Source organism: Phodopus roborovskii, unplaced genomic scaffold (assembly GCF_943737965.1).
Source record: "Phodopus roborovskii unplaced genomic scaffold, PHOROB, whole genome shotgun sequence".
NCBI lineage: Eukaryota > Metazoa > Chordata > Mammalia > Rodentia > Cricetidae > Phodopus > Phodopus roborovskii.
Genome location: NW_026126598.1, coordinates 9509939 through 9527016, shown reverse-complemented (window position 1 = coordinate 9527016; position 17078 = coordinate 9509939). Strand labels below are relative to the sequence as shown.

Genomic DNA, 17078 nt, shown 5'->3' with positions numbered 1-17078 from the left:
TCCCAGCTTGTTCATCTGGAGGGAGAGGGAGACACCCAGAATACCACCACCAAGGGCCCTTGTGGTTGGTAGAAGTCTCACATGATTGTACTATTGAAATAAAGAATAGGCTCACTACTAAATGTGTACTTAGTGCACGCCTTTAATGCCAGCACTCAGAAAGCAGAGGCAGGTGGATCTCTGAATTTGAGGTCAGCCTGGTCTACAGAGCTTAGTTAAAAAAGATAATGGTCACTGGAGCACGTGGTGGGGCAGAGTTCTGGTCTTGACCTGGGGGGGCTTCCAGGCCAGCCAAGACTATATATATATAGCAGAAGTCTATTTAAAAAAAAAGCTAGGGAGTGGTTCAGCCAAGCATGCGCAAGGTCCTGGCTTAGTCACCAGTACAATAAAATGACAAGCCCAAGCTATCCTTGATACACTTCTGATCTGCCTCTACCTTCCAGGTATTGGGATTGTTGAGCTATGTCCCCAGCACCCCCAAAATATTTTAAGTTTTTAAAACATGGTTCAGACCTTGAGTGGTGGTCCATTCCTTTAGTCCCAGCCAGGGCTGCACAGAGAAACCTTGTCTTGGAAAAACAAATGTTCAGGGCTAAGCTGTGCTCATCGATTAAAGACTGCTCACAGCAGGTATCTGATGCCCTCCCCGCCTCCAGGAACCAGGCCCACCAGTGTTGGCAAGACACTCAATACACAAAGAATTTTTTAAAAAGTGCTTCAATGATTCTAGCTATTCTAGAGACTGAAACAGAAAGATTGCAAGTTCAAGGCCCATCCTATATCTAGCCAAGAGGCAGTCTTAAAATGAAAAATTAGAAAGGGCCTGGGCTGGTGTGTGTGTGTGTGTGTGTGTGTGTGCGCGCGCCCTAAAGCAGGGCAGTGGTGGTGCTCACCTTGATCCCAGCTCTTGGGAGGGAGGCAGAAGCAGGCTGATCTTTGAGTTAGAGGCCAGCCTACAGAGCAAGTTCCAAACCTACACAGAGAAACTGGGGGGGGGGGGGGGTAGCCAGGGACTTGGGATAGATGCTGAATTGTTACCGAAGTGTGAGGGTGAGGCCAGCCATGAACACTAGCTCTGTTTTGGGCGTCTCTGCCTCCCCATGAAAATGGGGTCCATCTGACCCCATGGAAAATGAAGTCTTATGAATTGAGTGTGGCTGGCACTGAGTCCAATGGCATCATCAGTGGTCCTACAGTGGAGGAGATTGAGCTTCCTGCCGGGCTCTTGTTAATGGCTCCCATTGCCTGTGCTACTTTGATACGCCACGTGGTGGCAGCAGTGGGTCCAGGGTCAAAGACTGGGAAGAAACACCCAGACCACTAAGGCAGTTCCCTGGTACTGAAATATTAAACTCGCCAAGATTGCAGCTTGGGACCATCCTGCCTTGAACCTTGATGTAACCAGCAGGTGGAGCATTGTGTTAATCTTTTCCAAGTTCCAGGGTGCACTGAGGCTAGTAGGTTGTTGACCCTTGTCCCTTGGAGCTAAGGTGCCTGCTGGCCCCCTTCCTACTCAACACTTAGAGCTTTCCTGAGCCACAGGCAATGACTGAGAAACAGCTTTGGGAGATAAGTACATGGCTCAGTCCATAAAGCTCTCCAAAGCCAGAGGACCTGGGCTTGAATCATCAGCATGAGGACAGGGAAACATGGCTACCTGGAGTTTGCAGGACCAGCCAGCCCAGACTTGATGAGGAGAAAATTCAGGTGGAAGCTGGGTATGGTCCCAGCATTTGGGAAGAAGCAGGTGGGTCTCAGTTCCCAGGCCAGCCAGGACTACATAGTGTGACATAAAAACACAAAAATAAAACTTGGTGGGCTGGCAAGGTGGCTCAGTAGGTAAAGGTGCTTTCCACTAAGGTGGACCGCCTGAGATCTGTCCCAGGGAGAGCCGATTGCATGCTGAGCAGTGGTGGCACACTCTAATCCCAGTACTCAGGAGGCTAAGGCAGGTGAATCTGATCCCAAGACTTCCGGTCTCTACTCACATCCTCCCTCCCCTTACACAGACAGGTGGGTGCCCATCCAGCTGTTTCTGACATTGCTCCTTTGTTCCATCTGCTGTCTTTGTGCCATCCACCATGTGTCTTTTCCTTGTCCCCCATGTCTCTTACCATTTTTTGTCTGCCCTTTGGTGTTTGTCCTGTGGGATTTTGCTGCTCTAGTCTTCTTGTCTTCTGATCTCCACTCAGAGATCTCTGTGGCTACTAGCAGGGTGCTGGCTTCCTCGGGCCTATGGTTGTCAGTGTCTGCATAGCTGGGGCCCTGGAGGTTCCTGTCCTGACCTGAGTGTCTCCCACCTCTGGTCGGTTTTGTGTTCTCTCTCTCGTTCTGTGGGTCCCTCCTACATGGCTTCCCTTCTGTTCACTTCCACGTGTGCCTGTGAACTCTTGGTTGGGTTGACGCTGCTTCCCTTCTCCGTGTTTCTTGGGACCTGTGTCTGCTTTGGTTTTGCTGTGTGAGTCCTGGGCTTTCTGTCTTCTTTCTGTGCCTGTCTCTCACTTCCCATTTCTCCTGTGTCTGCCTCCTTGTGTGGGTGTCTGCATGTGTGTTCATGTGTACCACAAGACAACTAGCAAGTATCAGTCAGTTCTCTTCCCACCATGTAATTCCTGGTGAAAGGGTGTAAATTGCTTGGTGGCAAGTGCAATTATCCAGCGAGCCATCTTGCTGGTCTACCTTTCTTTTTTGGTTTTTTGTTTTTGAGACAAGGTCTCACTATGTAGCCCTGACTGGAACTCAACTATATTGACCAGACTGTCCTTGAACTCACGGAGATCTGCCAGCTTCTGCCTCCCAAGTACAGGCATTTAAAGGCGTGCACCACCGTGGCCCGCTCTTCTCTTTCTATTTCTCTGTTTTTCTGTCTCTGCTCCACCCCTTTTGTCACTAGCCAGCCAAACAGTCCGGCCAAGGCGGATGTGTGAGGATGATTCAGTAGTGACAGGAAGCCAACTGCCTTGTCTGCTGCCCGCCAGAGTCGGTGGTGTTGGCATCAGCTTGGGCAGGTGTGCCGGCACAAGATGGGGTGGCCATGGTGAAGAACCCCCACTCTCAGGTAAGCACTTCCCAGGGGTGCCCAGCTGAGCAGGTGTCCCCTGCACTACCCCCCATAATACCCTTAGCTGTGGACTGTGTGGTGGCTGGGACACCTGTACCTTCTGCCCTGGCCTGACGCTTTGGCCCCTTAGGGACAGCCTGTTTTAGGGGCTCCAGGCACCTACCTACCGATCACTGACTGTCCAAACCCCCAGCCTGTGAGACCCCAGGAAGCCCCTAGAAGGGTTCTGTCACTACCAGTGACTGGGGAGGGCCAGCCAGGAACCAGAAATGAATTCCATTTCTCCCATCTGGGGAGAGTTAGCTAATGCCACAGGCCTGTGGGTGAATCTGGGATGCCCTGGGGAACTGCCCAGGCCCTGTCCCAACCAGGAGGAAGTTGCTGTCCCCAAAACTCCACACAAGCCTGACCCAAGTTTGTACCTTCTGATGGATAACCCCTGTAGGGCTGCGGGCTCTTTGGTTCTGGCTCTGAATAGGTAGCCCTGGTTGGCCAGGTATCTTCCACCGCCACCAGCCTGGAAAAGGGCCTGCCAGATCTCTGCACACAGCCATACCCACTAACACACACACACAACCCTCTTGGCCCTCCGACCTCCAATAGATTTTTTCAAGGTCCTCTCTCCACCCACATTTGAAGTCCTCAAATCCTTGGTCCGTCCAGGTAGACATTGTGGTATGTTTCTGTCATCACAGCACTAGGAATGCTAAGGTGAGAGTACGGTGAGTTCAAAGCCAGCCTATACTCCATAATGAGACCCTGTCTCAAAGGAACAAACCACAGAAATATTATTCAGCTAAAACCACAGGCCCCAGAGTAGCACATGAATAACAGCCAGCCCAGGTCTGTGTGATTGGTTACACTCCTCATCTGAGCAGCCCCTCGTGGTCTCTGCTCCCTGAAGGGTGAGTGATTACAGTTATCACTAAGGACCATTGAGGCCAGAGGCCCAGAGGCTACAGTAAGAGACCAGCCCTGTGCAAACCTTGTTCATATGAAAACTGCCCACTTCCCTTTGAGCTATTTTGGCTTACAGAGCCACAGGGCTGTGGCAGTCCCACACACACCCACAGCACACCCTGCCTGGCCCCTTGGGGCCTTCTGGGACTGCTGGGTTGTCCCTCCTGCAGACCCAGCCTCAGTTCCCTCCACCCTCAGTCCACCTGCTGTCTGTCATTCTGGGTAGGGCATGAGCACATGGTGTGAAGGGAATTCATTGGGCCTACTCTAGATTTCCATCACTATTCCTCTTACTGTGATTCTCTCTGGCACAATGTGCACCTCTCTGACCCCCATTTGCTCTCTGGGAAGAAAACAGTTGGGCTCAGAGGAACTCCCAACTGAGAAGCAAGTCCCAGACCCACGCACTCACACCCGCTCTTTTTGTTTTGCTTTTCACTATTTTAATCCATTTTTTACTACTGATTGGATGGATAGATGGATGGATGTGTGTGTGCTACAGTATGGGTCAGAGAATAACTTGCAGGAATGAGTTCTCACTACCATGTGGGTCCTGGGGATGGAATGCATCTCATCAGACTTGGAGGCAAGCACCTTTTTACTCATAAGCTATCTATCTCACCACCTTCCATCCATTCAGTCTTTTTTTAATACTTTATTTTTATTTTATGTGCATTGGTGTTTTGCCTACAGGTATGCCTGTATGAGGGTGCCAGATTCCCTGGAACCAGAGCTATAGACAGTTGTGAGCTGCCATGTGGGTGCTAGGAGTTGAACCCGGGTCCTCTGGAAGAGCAGCTAGTGCTCCTCACCTCTGAGCCATCTCTCCAGCCCCCCATTTAATCTTTTTATTAATTATCATGTATTAATTATGTATAGCATTAGGCTTAGGACATTTCCATACATGTAAATGATGCATCTTGACCATATTCACCAGTTACCTTTCTTGTCCGCCGCCATTCTCATTGATTCTTGTCCTCTTTCCAACTAATTATTTCTGGTATCATGTTCTTTTTCCAGTTGGGTGGGGTCTGGTGATGATTCGATGAGTTTCACTGGGTTTGCTTTCAGGGTGTGAGGGGTTATCTACAGGAGCATGGGCACATTACCTCAGAGGAAGATCTTTCTTCCAGCACCCTTTTTTGTTAAATTTAAAACATTTATGTAAGTTGGCACATGATGATGGTGTACTCTATAATCTCAGCACTCGGGAGGTAGAGGTAAGCCAGTCTCTTGTGTGTTCCAGGCCAGCTAGGGCTACACAGTGACTGCCCATCTCAAAAACAAAATGTATGTGTGTGTTTTGCTTGCATGAACATGCATACATCACATTCATGCTTGGTACCCACAAAGACAGGGAGAGGGTTGAAGCCCCTGGAACTGGAGTTATAGATGGTTCGAAGCTGTCATGTGGATGAAGAGAATCAAACCCAGGTCTTCTGGGAGATCAATCTATGCTCTTGACCTCTGAGCCATCTCTTCAAACACCCTTCCCCACCCCTAGGGTCCACCCCCCCCCACCCCTGGTGATAGGAATGGAACTCAAAGCCTTGCACATGTTAGTTTTGTTAAACATTGGCATTGGGTGTTTCTAGGTAGGAACTCTACTGTTGAGCCATGCCCCCCCAACCTCATACTAGTAGGTTCTAGGCAGTTGATCTACCACTAAGCCATTCTCCTAGGCCAACACTGGAACATTCTAAGCAAATGTTCTACTATGCCCCCAGCCTTCTAAGTTTTGAGGCAGAGCCTCACTGAACTTGCAATACAGCCCAAGTTGACCTTGGAATTTGTAGTACTCCTGCCTCGGCCTCCTGAGCAGCTAGGATTGCTAGCCTGCTCTACTAGACCTGCCATATCTACTTCATTAGGCCCTCAAAGCTCTTCATAATGTTTAGCCTGTCAGACCCTGCTGGGGTCAGTGGAGGGAGTCCGGGCCTGAGCCTCTAGATATCACTAGGCAAGATAATACATTGCCTCAATTTTTGCTGCAGGCCACTGACAGCTCCTGTGTCATATGGCTAAGAACTGTGACTATACCAAGAATCATGGTGGAAACAACCCACATGGCTGACCCTACTCCACAGTCATCATTTCCATGACAGGCCTCATGTGACAAACTCAAAAGACATGTGTTATTTTCCATGTGGCTGGTTAGAGTAGATAGATGCCCTGACTAACAATATCCCAAGGCTGAGGGCTTCTGGAGTCCTGTTCGTCCCTAGACAACAGGTCTAGAAGCCAGTGGGCTCTCTGGTAGTCAAAGCCTCTTAGAGGATGATCCTCCTTTCAAAGGCTTGGGTTCCCTTGAAAAGGAAACAGAAGTCAGCAGGCCAACTCCTGGGACCTTGAATGTCAAGCCAAAAATGTGGGCTTGCTCTTGGGGTCATAAGTGGACAGAGGTGGGCAAGCAGTGAGTTATATGTAGCCTGCTTGTGTGCTATTTCCAAGTCTCCTCTTTTATCCTTGAGACAGTGTCTTGTAGCCCAAGCTGACCTCTGTGTAGCCAAGGATGACCTCAAACTGATCTGCCTGTGCCTCCCAAGTGCTGGGTTACATGTATATAGGAGTAAGAAACCATGCTCCAATTCTCCTCTCTTCTCCCCACCCTCCCTCTGTTCTCTCATATTTCCCCTCTACCTCCTGTCTGTCTGCTCCCCTACCGTGTGTGTGCGTGTGTGTGTGTGTGTGTGTGTGTGTGTGTGTGTGCGCGCGCACGCACATGCACACACGTGTGCACGTACGTATGCATGTGTAGGTATTCCTCCTTTGAGATATATATATATGGTGGCACTTTGTGGCCAGAACTAGCCTTGATCTCCCAGTCCTCCTGGCTTTTTTTTTTTTTTTTTAAGATTTATTGGAGCTGGAGAGATGGCTTAGCAGTTAAAAAAACACTGACTGCTCTTTCAGAGGACCTGGGTTGAATTCCCAACATGAATCTGACACCCGTGGCAAAACACTAATGCACATAAAATAAAGATGAATAAATTTTAAAGATTTGTTTTTATTACTTATATATTTATTTGGTTGGTTTTGGTTTTTTGAGACAGGGTTTTTCTGTGTTGCCTTGCCTGTCCTGGAACTCACTCTGTAGAGCAGGCTGGCCTTGAACTCACAGAAATATGAGTGCTGGGACTAAAGGTGTGTACCATCACCACCCAGCTAAGATTTATTTCTTTATGTATGAGTGTTCTGTCAGCACATATGCCTTTATGCCAGAAGAGGCATCAGATCCCACTAGAGATGGTTGTGAGCCACCACGTTGTTGCTGGAAATTGAGCTCAGGACCTCTAGAAGAGCAGCCAGTGCTCTTAACCACTGAGCCATTTCTCTAGCCCCACCCCCACCCCTGTTCTATTTTTTGAAGTGATAGAGTTACAGGCATGTGCCATATGCTCAGTTTATGAGTCTCTTTGGTAGATAAAAGTCAATATTCTAACCAAAGGTCACTGGGGGGATTCTAGGCAGGGGCTCTACAGCTGAGCTACACCTTCTCTAGTTGGAAGCAGGGCCAAACATAGATAGAGTGGCCACTTAGTCACTATCACTCCACATGCATCTTATAGAAGACAGGCTCCTTCAACTGTATCCCTTGCCCATGCCACGGAGCTGAGTCTCTTCAGAGTTGTTACAGCTGGGTTTCACAAGCTCGTTAGAACAGTTGTACTCCACTTATTGCCAGGCTATGTGGATTTCCACCAAGGCAGGGACAGCCTCTGCCTTCACGTGGTCCTGGGCTAACTGAGGGTTCCAAGCTTCTTCACCCAGACATCCCTCTCCACAGCTCCACCTCCTCCTTTGTCTCCCAAAGGACCAGCCTCACTCTGCAGGTCCTCAAGCCCCATCCCTCAGCTGGGGACCATCCCTGAATGATACTGACTGGCCTTGAATTCAGAGAGCTGGCTGACTTTGCCTCCCGAGTGCTGGGATTAAAGGCATGCAAGTACTCTTAACCACTGAGCCATCTCTCCAGCCCCTCCACTTTATTTCAGTCTTAGCCCAGGCTAGCCCAAGACTCACTCTTGTCTCAGCTTGACCTGAAACTAATGACAATTCTGCTTCTACCTCCAGAGTTGCAGGGATTACAGGTGTGAGCCCCTATGCTAGGTCCAGGACTGAACGCTGTGTTTGACCCCTCCCTTTCCACATAGCAGCTGGGGAGAGGGGGGCTCTCCAGTCTCAGCTTCTCCACTGTGAATTGTGAATTAAGGAGCCAGTCTCTGAATGTGTGCTTAGGGTTGTCCACAATTTCTTAATGTTGCCTAGTGATCTCAGAACCTTCTAGCACACATGATTTGATAGTGTGCTAGTTAGGAGTAGGGAAAGCCATTCCACTGCTATTGCTGGAGCTAAGAATCAGAGAGATCAGAAAATGGGATAGGATTGCCGGGCAGTAGTGGCACAAGCCTTTAGTCTGAATACTAGGGAGGCAGAGGCAGGTGATCTCTGTGAGTTCAAGACTGCTCTACAAGAGCTAGTTCCAGGACATTCTCCAAAACTACAGAGAAAGCCTGTCTCAAAAAAAAAAAAAAAAAAAAAAAAAAAAAAGGAAAGAAAGAAGAAAGAAAAAGAGAAAGGAAGAAGAAATGGGGTTGCCGCATCTGGGAGCCCCTGGCTCACAGATCGCCAATGCAGCTCTGCAGGCCCCTCCCCAAGCCAGCATGAATGCCGAGTTGGAGCTACTGTGGCCATGGTCAGTCCCGCTGCTGCTGCTGCTGGGAGCCACAGCCTGGCTGTGTGTCCGCTGCTCCCGCCCAGGTAAGTGTCACATGGGCACGGAGTGATGGGAGTACCATGGAGTGTCCCAGAGGGTCCCTGGCTGTAGTGGCAGGGGCAGGAAGATGAGCTTGGCCCCTGAAGACACTGGGTGTGGTGAAGGCTGGTTCTGCCCGACCATGGGGTCACTCAGACCAGGGAACAGAGAGGCTGGCTGCCTGTGGCATCCTCTATTTCATGCTATCCTCTCCCCATAAAAAGGGATCAAGTACATTTCCTTCCTTCTCTCCCTCTTTGCTTCTTACCTCGCCACCCCTTTCTCCAGTCCTCTCCCTCCCTCCCTCTCCCTCCATCCTTTTCTTCTGCCATCCCTCCCTCCTTTCTTCCTTCATTTCTTCATTCCTTTCATTTCCTTCCTCTTAATTCCCTCTCTTTCACACTTAGCTCAGGCTAGCCTCAAATGTCCCTGCCCTCCTGCTTCTGCTTCCTGAGTGTTGGAATCACAGGCGTGTGTCACTACACCCAGCTGATATGAACCATGTCAGTGACAGGCAGCACCAAGGGCCTGGAGGAGCGTGATTACGAGGAGGGGAGTCCCAGGCCCCAGCTTTCCTCCACCTGCACCCGAGTTCAGGGACCCTTGCATGCCATTTCTGTTCTTGCAGGGGTGAAGAGAAATGAGAAAATCTACGAGCAGAGGAACCAGTGAGTTGCCCTAACTTGGCTTTTTTGGGGATCCCTTCCAGAGCCCGGTCGTTGCCCTCATGCCTGCTCTAGTGGGTGCCTAGCATTCAGTGGAGGGAAATGAAAGGGGCTGTCTGAATGAACATGCCATCACATGGCAACGGTAGCCAGGGAAGAACCTGAGCACTGGGCACCTCCTGTCACCCCAGATATTCTAGAGCCTGCCTAGGCCACAGAGGGAGTTAAGTCCAGCCTGACAATCCAGTGAGACCTTGTCTTAAAATGTATAAGTAGGAGGCTACAAGATAAGTAAAAGTGACTGACACAAAAGCCTGGTGAGCTGAGTTTGACCCCTGGAGCCTGCTGTGGAAGGAGACTAAGGACTCCTGAAAATTGTTCTCTGGCCTTGTCTGTACCACAGCACACACACAATAGTGATAAATACAAATAAACATTTTCACTTGAAAAGCAGGCCTGGAGAGATGGCTCAGTGGTTAATAGCACTGGATGCTCTTCCAGAGGACCTAGATTTGATCTCCAACACCCACATGGCTCACAGTCTTAGGTTCCAGGAGATCCAATGCCCTCTTCTGACTTTCTCAGGCACCAGGCATGTATGTGGTGGGGCAGACATACACATGGGCAAAATACCCATACACATTTTACAAAATAATTTTAAAATGAAGGGAGCATGTGCCTAGACTCCCCAGTGAATGGGCTGGGTATGTGGCTCAATGGTATGTATGTGTATGTGGAGTATGCTCAGAATCCTGAGTTTGATGCCCAACATAAACAGAAAGGCAAAGGGCAGGCATGGTGATATACTCATTTAATGTCTGTGTTCTAAGCTAGCCTGGTCTACATGGTAAGTTCCAGGCCAGTCAGGCCTATAGTAGCGTGAGGCCATATCACAAAAATGAAAAGGAAGAAGAGAGGGGGAGGGAACTGGCTCATCACACTCTACTCCCTGCTGCATGAACACACACTTCTTACACTCACAATGCAGCCTTCACATGCGCACACACCCTAATAGGGACTCACACACACACACACACACACACACACACACTCACACTTCCTCATTTCCTTTTGCAACTGAAAAACCACAGAGATTTGAAACCAGTCTTCCATCTCTGACCACGCTGGGCCATGGTAAAGCTTGCTTGTTATTTATTTATTTTGAGGCAGGGTCTTACACTGGCTAACAGAACTTACTTTATAACTCAGGCTGGCCTCAAACTCACATTGATCCTCTTGCCTTGAGTGCTAGGAATCCAGGCAGGTGCAGTCACATTCCCAGGCTCAGCTTCTCCCTCTTGTCTGTGTTCCTTGTCCCTATCTATCCCTATGTCCTCTCTCTATGTCCCTGGAGAATGTCATGGCCCAGCTCAGCACACCCTTGTGTATTCACAGGCAAGAAAATGAAGAGAGCTTTACCGTGGCTCAGACCTACTCCCGTGAGTCCCAAATGCTTCCTGGGTTTGGTTCAGGGCTGGAACTTCCCATATTGAGGTCCTTTCTGTGACCCTTGCCCTGAGGCCAGCCTGATACACTGGGTGAAGGCTTAGCTGGATGAGTGCCTACCAATACCTTGTCCCTGCTTCCCTCTGAAAGTGGCCAGGCCAGTATGGGCAGGATCTCTGATGGACACAGCCTCAGACAAGTCATCGGAAAGGTAGGAAGGCATTCTGTACTGCATGATCCTCCCAGGTTCCAGACCTGGAGGACCCCACCTGGCACAGCCAAGCCCAGACTTCACTTTGTCCCCAACCTGCAGAGTCTCAGAGCTGGCCTGTGAGGGCCCAGGGGACTGTCCCCTCCCCAGGGCACCACCTTAGTCCCCCTTGCCCCATCCTTGCAGGAAGAACAAGATGCTGTTTTCTCACCTCGAAGGTGAGTGACACCAGGCAGGGATGAGCCTGAGTGGGGCTGTGAGAGTGGTGCAAGTATGGGCTTGGGAGGCCTTTCAGGGAGGCTTGAGCCTGGGGCTGGTGAGATTGGCGTGGATAGATAACGGCACATGCATGTAGCAGACTGTGCATAAAGGCATGACCATCCAAAGCCCCTAGTCCCTTGCTTGGGCTACAGAGCCCGAGTTGGGCTGGGGCAGGACCTGGAGGACAGACAGCTTAGCCTTTCTTACAGGACCTGAGACCCTTCGGTACCAGAACGTCTACAAAGGTGGGTAGCTTTGGTGGGGAGGGGTTGGGCCACAGCCTGGGGGCTTACCCTGCTTAACTCTCCTATGTGGCCTCTTCCAGGAAGCAGACATGGGCCTGATGCTTCCTATGTGTAAGTGGCCCCCATCCAAGTCTGCTCTCTGCCCACGCCCCTGTTTCTGGGTCTCTCATCCCAAGCTTCTTTATCTGAGTCATTCAGTGAAGACGCATCTCTGGGTAGCCTTTCCAATTTGGTGACCATGGCCTTGTGGGGCCTGGCAAGTGGCTCTGCCTGAAGGAGGAGTTATCTGGTAGGGGGTGGGCACTCATCCTGCCATTTGGTGAAAGTTGAGTTACAAAGCAGACATGGTGGCCCAGGTCTGTCATTTCAGTACTCAAGGGGGAGGTTGAGGCAGGGAGATCAAAGCCAGTGTGGGCCACAGTATTGAGATGTTCTCTCCCCCCCACCCAAAAAGGGCTGGAGTTCAGCTGGCAGAGTGCCTGCCTAGCATGCATGGAGCCCTGGGTTCCATCGCCAGCACCGTATAAACTTGGTGTGATGGCACAGGCCTGTAATGCCAGGCCCAGGGAAGGATTGTTCAAGGTCATCCTTTCTAAATAGTGAGTTTGAGATCAGCCTGAGACACAGAGGCATTGTTTCAACAGGGTGGGGGTGGCAGCCAGCTACCAGACAACTCCTGTCTCCCCCATCCCCACCCCCACCCCAGGAACCCACATGGTGAAAGGAGAGAACTGACTCTAAAGAAATAAATGTACAGTTAAGGAGAGAAGGAAGGGGAGTGACAGACAGACAGACAGACACACACACACACACACACCAAGGAGCCCAGGCATGGTGGTACAAGTCTATCCTCCCAGCCATCCCTGAGAGGCTGAGGCACAAGGATCTGATTCAAGGCCACCCCCAAAAGAAATGACCCCTAGCAGGCTCTCCTCATGTCACAAATGGGGAGAATTGTGGCCAAGGTGGGGACTTGCTGAAGGTGTCCTCTTCAGGATGGCAGCCAGCCCTCTAGCCCCAGGGTGGTCAGGGGCTCTGGGAAGCATCCAGAGTGGGTGGAAGGAGAGACACCCCCATCCACCCCCATGGCTCCTGACAGGCTTGCTCAGCAACCTTCTCTCTGTTTTCTTATCCAGAGATCCCATCCCCACAGACTACTACAACTGGGGATGTTTCCAGAAGCCCCCAGAAGGTAGGTGGGCTGGGGTGGGGAGGGTGTAGAAGAGGCCACAGCCCTTAGGTCAGGATGGGTCTGCAGAGATGTTGAGAGGCGGAGGGAGGAGGGCTCGCTACAGGCCCGGCTGAGGTGGGTGGGGCGGAAGGAAGCTGGTCAGTATGTACACCAGAGGATGAGGACAGCGGGGAGAGCAAGGGACAGGACAGGAAGCAGAGGTGGAGCTGTGGGCGGGAACATCTGAGAACAGCTCACTTGTCATCTGGAGCTGGGCAGGCACAGATGGGCACTGATGGCAGATAAGCCCCAGCGAGCTTGGAGGATGGAGCCTTTGGTCATGACCACTTCTGCTTTACAGAGGAGAGCAAGGGGGGAGGGGCAGAGTCCATGGGAAGGAGCAGGGCCTTTGGCCAGGGTCCTCATTTGGTCATAGCAGTCTATTAAGGGGTCTTCTTCCTCCTCCCTTTGACTTTCTTCCCTTTTATTTTTTAACGTGTTTTAAAAATATTTATTGTGAGAGTGTGGAGACACACACGTGGAAGTCTTGGGACGACTTGGGAGAGTCAATGCTCTCCTTTAACTGTGTGGGTCTAGGGGATGGAACTCAGCAAGTGCCTTTCCTTGATCTTTATTCTTATTTTGTAATAAAGGGTCTCCTGCCAGGTGTGATGGCACACACCTTTAATCCCAACAGTCAGATCTTTGTGAGTTTGAGGCCAGCATGGTCTTCATAGAAAATTCTAGGACAAACAGGGCTACACAGGGAGATACTGTCTCCAAACAAAACAAAACCACCAGGACCAACAACAACAAACAAGATAGTTCCCCACACATGCACCTGCACCAGCATACACACAAAACAAACAATGCGCACGCACAAACACACACACACACAAGGAAAAAAAAAAAAAAAAACTGGTCCCTGAAGCCTAGGGGGAGAGCTTGGTGGCTGCAGGGGTAGTAAAAGTGGCAAGGGACACGAGCTTGCAGGCAGGGTCCACTAGCAGATCTCCTGCCAGCTTCCTTCTGTTGACAGACGATGATTCCAACTCCTACGAGAATGTGCTCATCTGCAAGCCCACTGCCCCTGACTCAGGTAAGACTGTCTCCCCCAAGTGGCAGGGCAGGGGCCAGCACCCTTATGAACAGGATTCAGCCCTTACCTGCATTCTCCATGTCTCTGTTGTCTTTGGGTCAAGTTTGCCCAGGGGATTATCCTCCCTCACTGGGGTCATCCTCAGTAGAAGCAGGCTGCCCCTGGCTCCCTGAACTACTCAAGAGTGTCCCTGTACCCTCCCTTAGGTGGCGAGGAATCTGAGGATTACCAGAACTCAGTGTCCATCCGAGAGTGGCGAGAATCAAGGAGGACTGTGGGTATGTCCCCCATGCGCAGAAGCCACCGGGAAGGAGTGTGTGGTATCCACTCAAGTAGGCAGGCAGTTAATCTAGGAGGGGCTGTCTGGGCAGGTTCCCCTTCAGCCAATCTGGCTGACTTCATAGTACCCAAGGCTGCCAAAGCCTTGCGCTCTACCGGAACTTCCCTTGGTAGCTAGCACTTGACCTCCAGAGCTGGCCACCCAGTCTTGGAGCAGGAGGATTTCAGGGGGTAGAAAAACCCACAGTGACAGGGAGATACCACAAGTCCTGTGCAGCAGTATACCTCCCCTGTGGCATTTGTTGGGTATTGAGCACCCTGGCTGGGCAACTACCGGTATGGTGTATGCCTGTGAACTGTCCCAGCAACTTCCTGTCCCGATCCACAGGTGCACAAGTGTCCCCATCAGGAAGCCCAGATGAGGAGCCAGATTATGTGAACGGGGATGTGGCCACGGCTGAGAAAGTCTAGGAGAAATCAATCGGAAGGAAGGTATGGCACCCTCTTACTGCTCAGAGAGTTAGCAGCCCAAGTCAAGGAAGAGTCCTGTGCAGGGGAGGAGCCTCATGGAGTGACAGATAGCCCCATGGTGCTCATCAGCTATTAGGACCAGCAGGGAGATGACTACTGAAGTCCACCAGTCCCTTCCTGTGGGACTAGGGGACCCAGAAGAGTTAGGTTCACCCAGGTGACAGGTGGATGCATACCCGTGGTCAGGGGCACTGGAGGTGCCTAGCAGAGATGTCTCAGAAGTAGAGTGTTTGCTCTACAGTCCACCAGTGGGGGATGGAGGCATGGCTTGGCCACAGAGTGATTGTCTGGTACACACACACACACACACACACACACACACACACACACACACACACACGGGAATGGAAAGAAGGAAAGATAGGAAAAGAAGACAAACAATAAAATAGATAAGAAGCCCAGCGTTGTTGGCACATGCTTTAATCCCAGCACTAAGGAGGCGGAGGCAGGCGGATCTCTGTGACTTTGAGGCCTGCCTGGTCTACAAAGCTACACAGAAAAACCTGTCTTGAAAAAAAATAATTCAATATAGACAGGTTTTCTGTGTAGCCCTGGCTGTCCTGGAACTCATTCTGTAGACCAGGATAGCCTGGGGTGACAGGACTGGGGTGCTCTCTGCCTCCTCACTGGGAAGAACATCCCAGAAGAGCAGGTGGGAGATGTCTGCCTGTAGCAGAGAGCATGGGAGAGCTGGAGGTCAGCCAGCCAGAGCCAGTTCTTGACAAGAGGGACAGTGAATCTGGATCTTGTTCCCTTCTTCCTCCTGTCTTCCCCTGTGGAATGCTGGGATTGCAGGTCCGTCCACCACACCTGGCTAGCTTACCTGTTTTGTGAGACAGGCTCTCACTATGTAATCTTGGCTAGCCTGGGACTTGATACATAGACCAGGTTGGCCCTGAACTCACACAGATCCTCCTGCCTCTATCTCCCAAGTGCTGGGATTACAGGTATACACCATTATGCCTGTTGTTTTATGTGGTTTCTAGAAGTTGAATTGAAGTCCTCACGCTAACTCTTCTGTTGAAGGGCCTGAAAGGGACCACGATCTGAAGTTCACTGCCCGCTGAAGCCTATTTTCCAGGAATGCTGGAGTTTCAGACCTGGCTGTGGCTGCCCCTGGGAGAAACTGGAATGGAACTCGATAGGGATGCAATCTTCAAGCAACACCCTGGACTTTGGGGGCAAAGCAGGTGCCTGGGGACATTGGCTGTGGTGACCAGACGCTCAGGACCTGACACAGGCTGTGTCCCTAGTACCACATCTAAAATACAGCATAACACTGATTTTTTTTTTTTTTTTAAACAAGGTCTCATTAAATTGCTCAGGCTGGTCTCAAACTTGGAATCCTCCAGCCTCGGCTCCAGTGCTGGTATCACAGGGTGTATCACTCACTACACCTGACCTTGTATCTCCCCCCCCCCCTTGTTTGGACCTCAAATTGCTTATGAATGCTGATTTCTGGGAATGTTACCTGACTTTCTATAGTTGACTTCAATTGCTGGAGCTGTATTTAACATTGTCAATGTCAGAGTCTCCCAGAGACTCTGTCCTGCCTCCCAGAGAGCATTACACATACTAACTTAAATGATGAGTGTGGTGTAGGGTAACCTGGGGTCTACTTGTTCTTAGCTTCAATTTGCTCATTCCTGCAGGGAGACAAAAGTGGTCTCAGCAACCATCAATAAACCCTGTGAGTTTCCGAGCAGGCTCTGCCACATCTGTTTAACCTTTTATGTCCACAGGGCTAAGCATCTCCCTGTTGCTCTCCATTCTTTCTTTTTTTAAAGATTGTCACACTGCGTAGCCCTGGCTAGCCAGGAACTTGCTATATAAGTCAGGCTGGCCTTAATGAGATCTGTTGGACTCTGCTTCCTGGGTACTGGAACTAAAGGTGCCACCCCACTGGCCTGTTTAAAAAGTGTGTGTGAGAATATTCCACTTGTGTAGGTGCCTGCAGAGGGCAGAAGGCATTGGAGCACTTGAAACTCCAATTACAGACCTTTGTCAGCTGCCCCATGGAGTGCTGGGAACCCAGCTAGGGGCCTCTGAGACCTAGCGTGCGCTCAACTGCTGAGCCACATCTCTCCTTGTTTTCTAAACAAGTGTCACTGAACTTGGCTTCCGCTGCTGCAGGTGGCTTTTACTTGGGATTCAGACTCAGATCCTCATGCTAGCATAGGAAGCACTTTACCCCCACCAAACCACCCCCATCCTTTTTTTTCAGTGTGTACAGGCATGGTCAGAGACAACAGCTCTGTGAAGCTGGGTCTCCTTTCCCCTTCAGACCAGGGACAAAACTCACATCAACAGGCTTGTGTGACAAGTGCCTTTACCATCTGAGTCACCTTGCCAGTACCCTTTTGCCATTTGAGTCTCACTCTGTAACCCAG

The 17078-nt window shown here is 50.6% G+C and overlaps 1 protein-coding gene across 1 annotated transcript; it reads left to right on the top strand.

Moving 5' to 3' along the window:
• Positions 1-2825: 2825 nt before the first annotated feature.
• On the top strand, positions 2826-16403 carry Lat2 (linker for activation of T cells family member 2). The gene is made up of 13 exons (XM_051204874.1): positions 2826-3061; positions 8663-8785; positions 9409-9448; positions 10841-10884; positions 11042-11102; positions 11289-11320; positions 11573-11608; positions 11689-11719; positions 12745-12800; positions 13819-13878; positions 14085-14156; positions 14546-14649; positions 15715-16403. The coding sequence occupies exons 1-12, from the start codon at positions 2923-2925 to the stop codon at positions 14626-14628; spliced, it is 777 nt and encodes a 258-aa protein (XP_051060831.1). The 5' UTR covers positions 2826-2922; the 3' UTR covers positions 14629-14649; positions 15715-16403.
• The last annotated feature ends 675 nt before the right edge of the window (positions 16404-17078 follow it).

Excerpts from the sequence above, each read along its gene's own strand:
- Lat2 (XM_051204874.1), top strand. The coding sequence starts at position 2,923 with ATGTGTGAGGATGATTCAGTAGTGACAGGAAGCCAACTGCCTTGTCTG. Across the intron at positions 8,786-9,408 it reads TGTCCGCTGCTCCCGCCCAG|GGGTGAAGAGAAATGAGAAA; the intron begins GTAAGTGTCACA and ends CTGTTCTTGCAG. Across the intron at positions 12,801-13,818 it reads TTTCCAGAAGCCCCCAGAAG|ACGATGATTCCAACTCCTAC; the intron begins GTAGGTGGGCTG and ends TTCTGTTGACAG.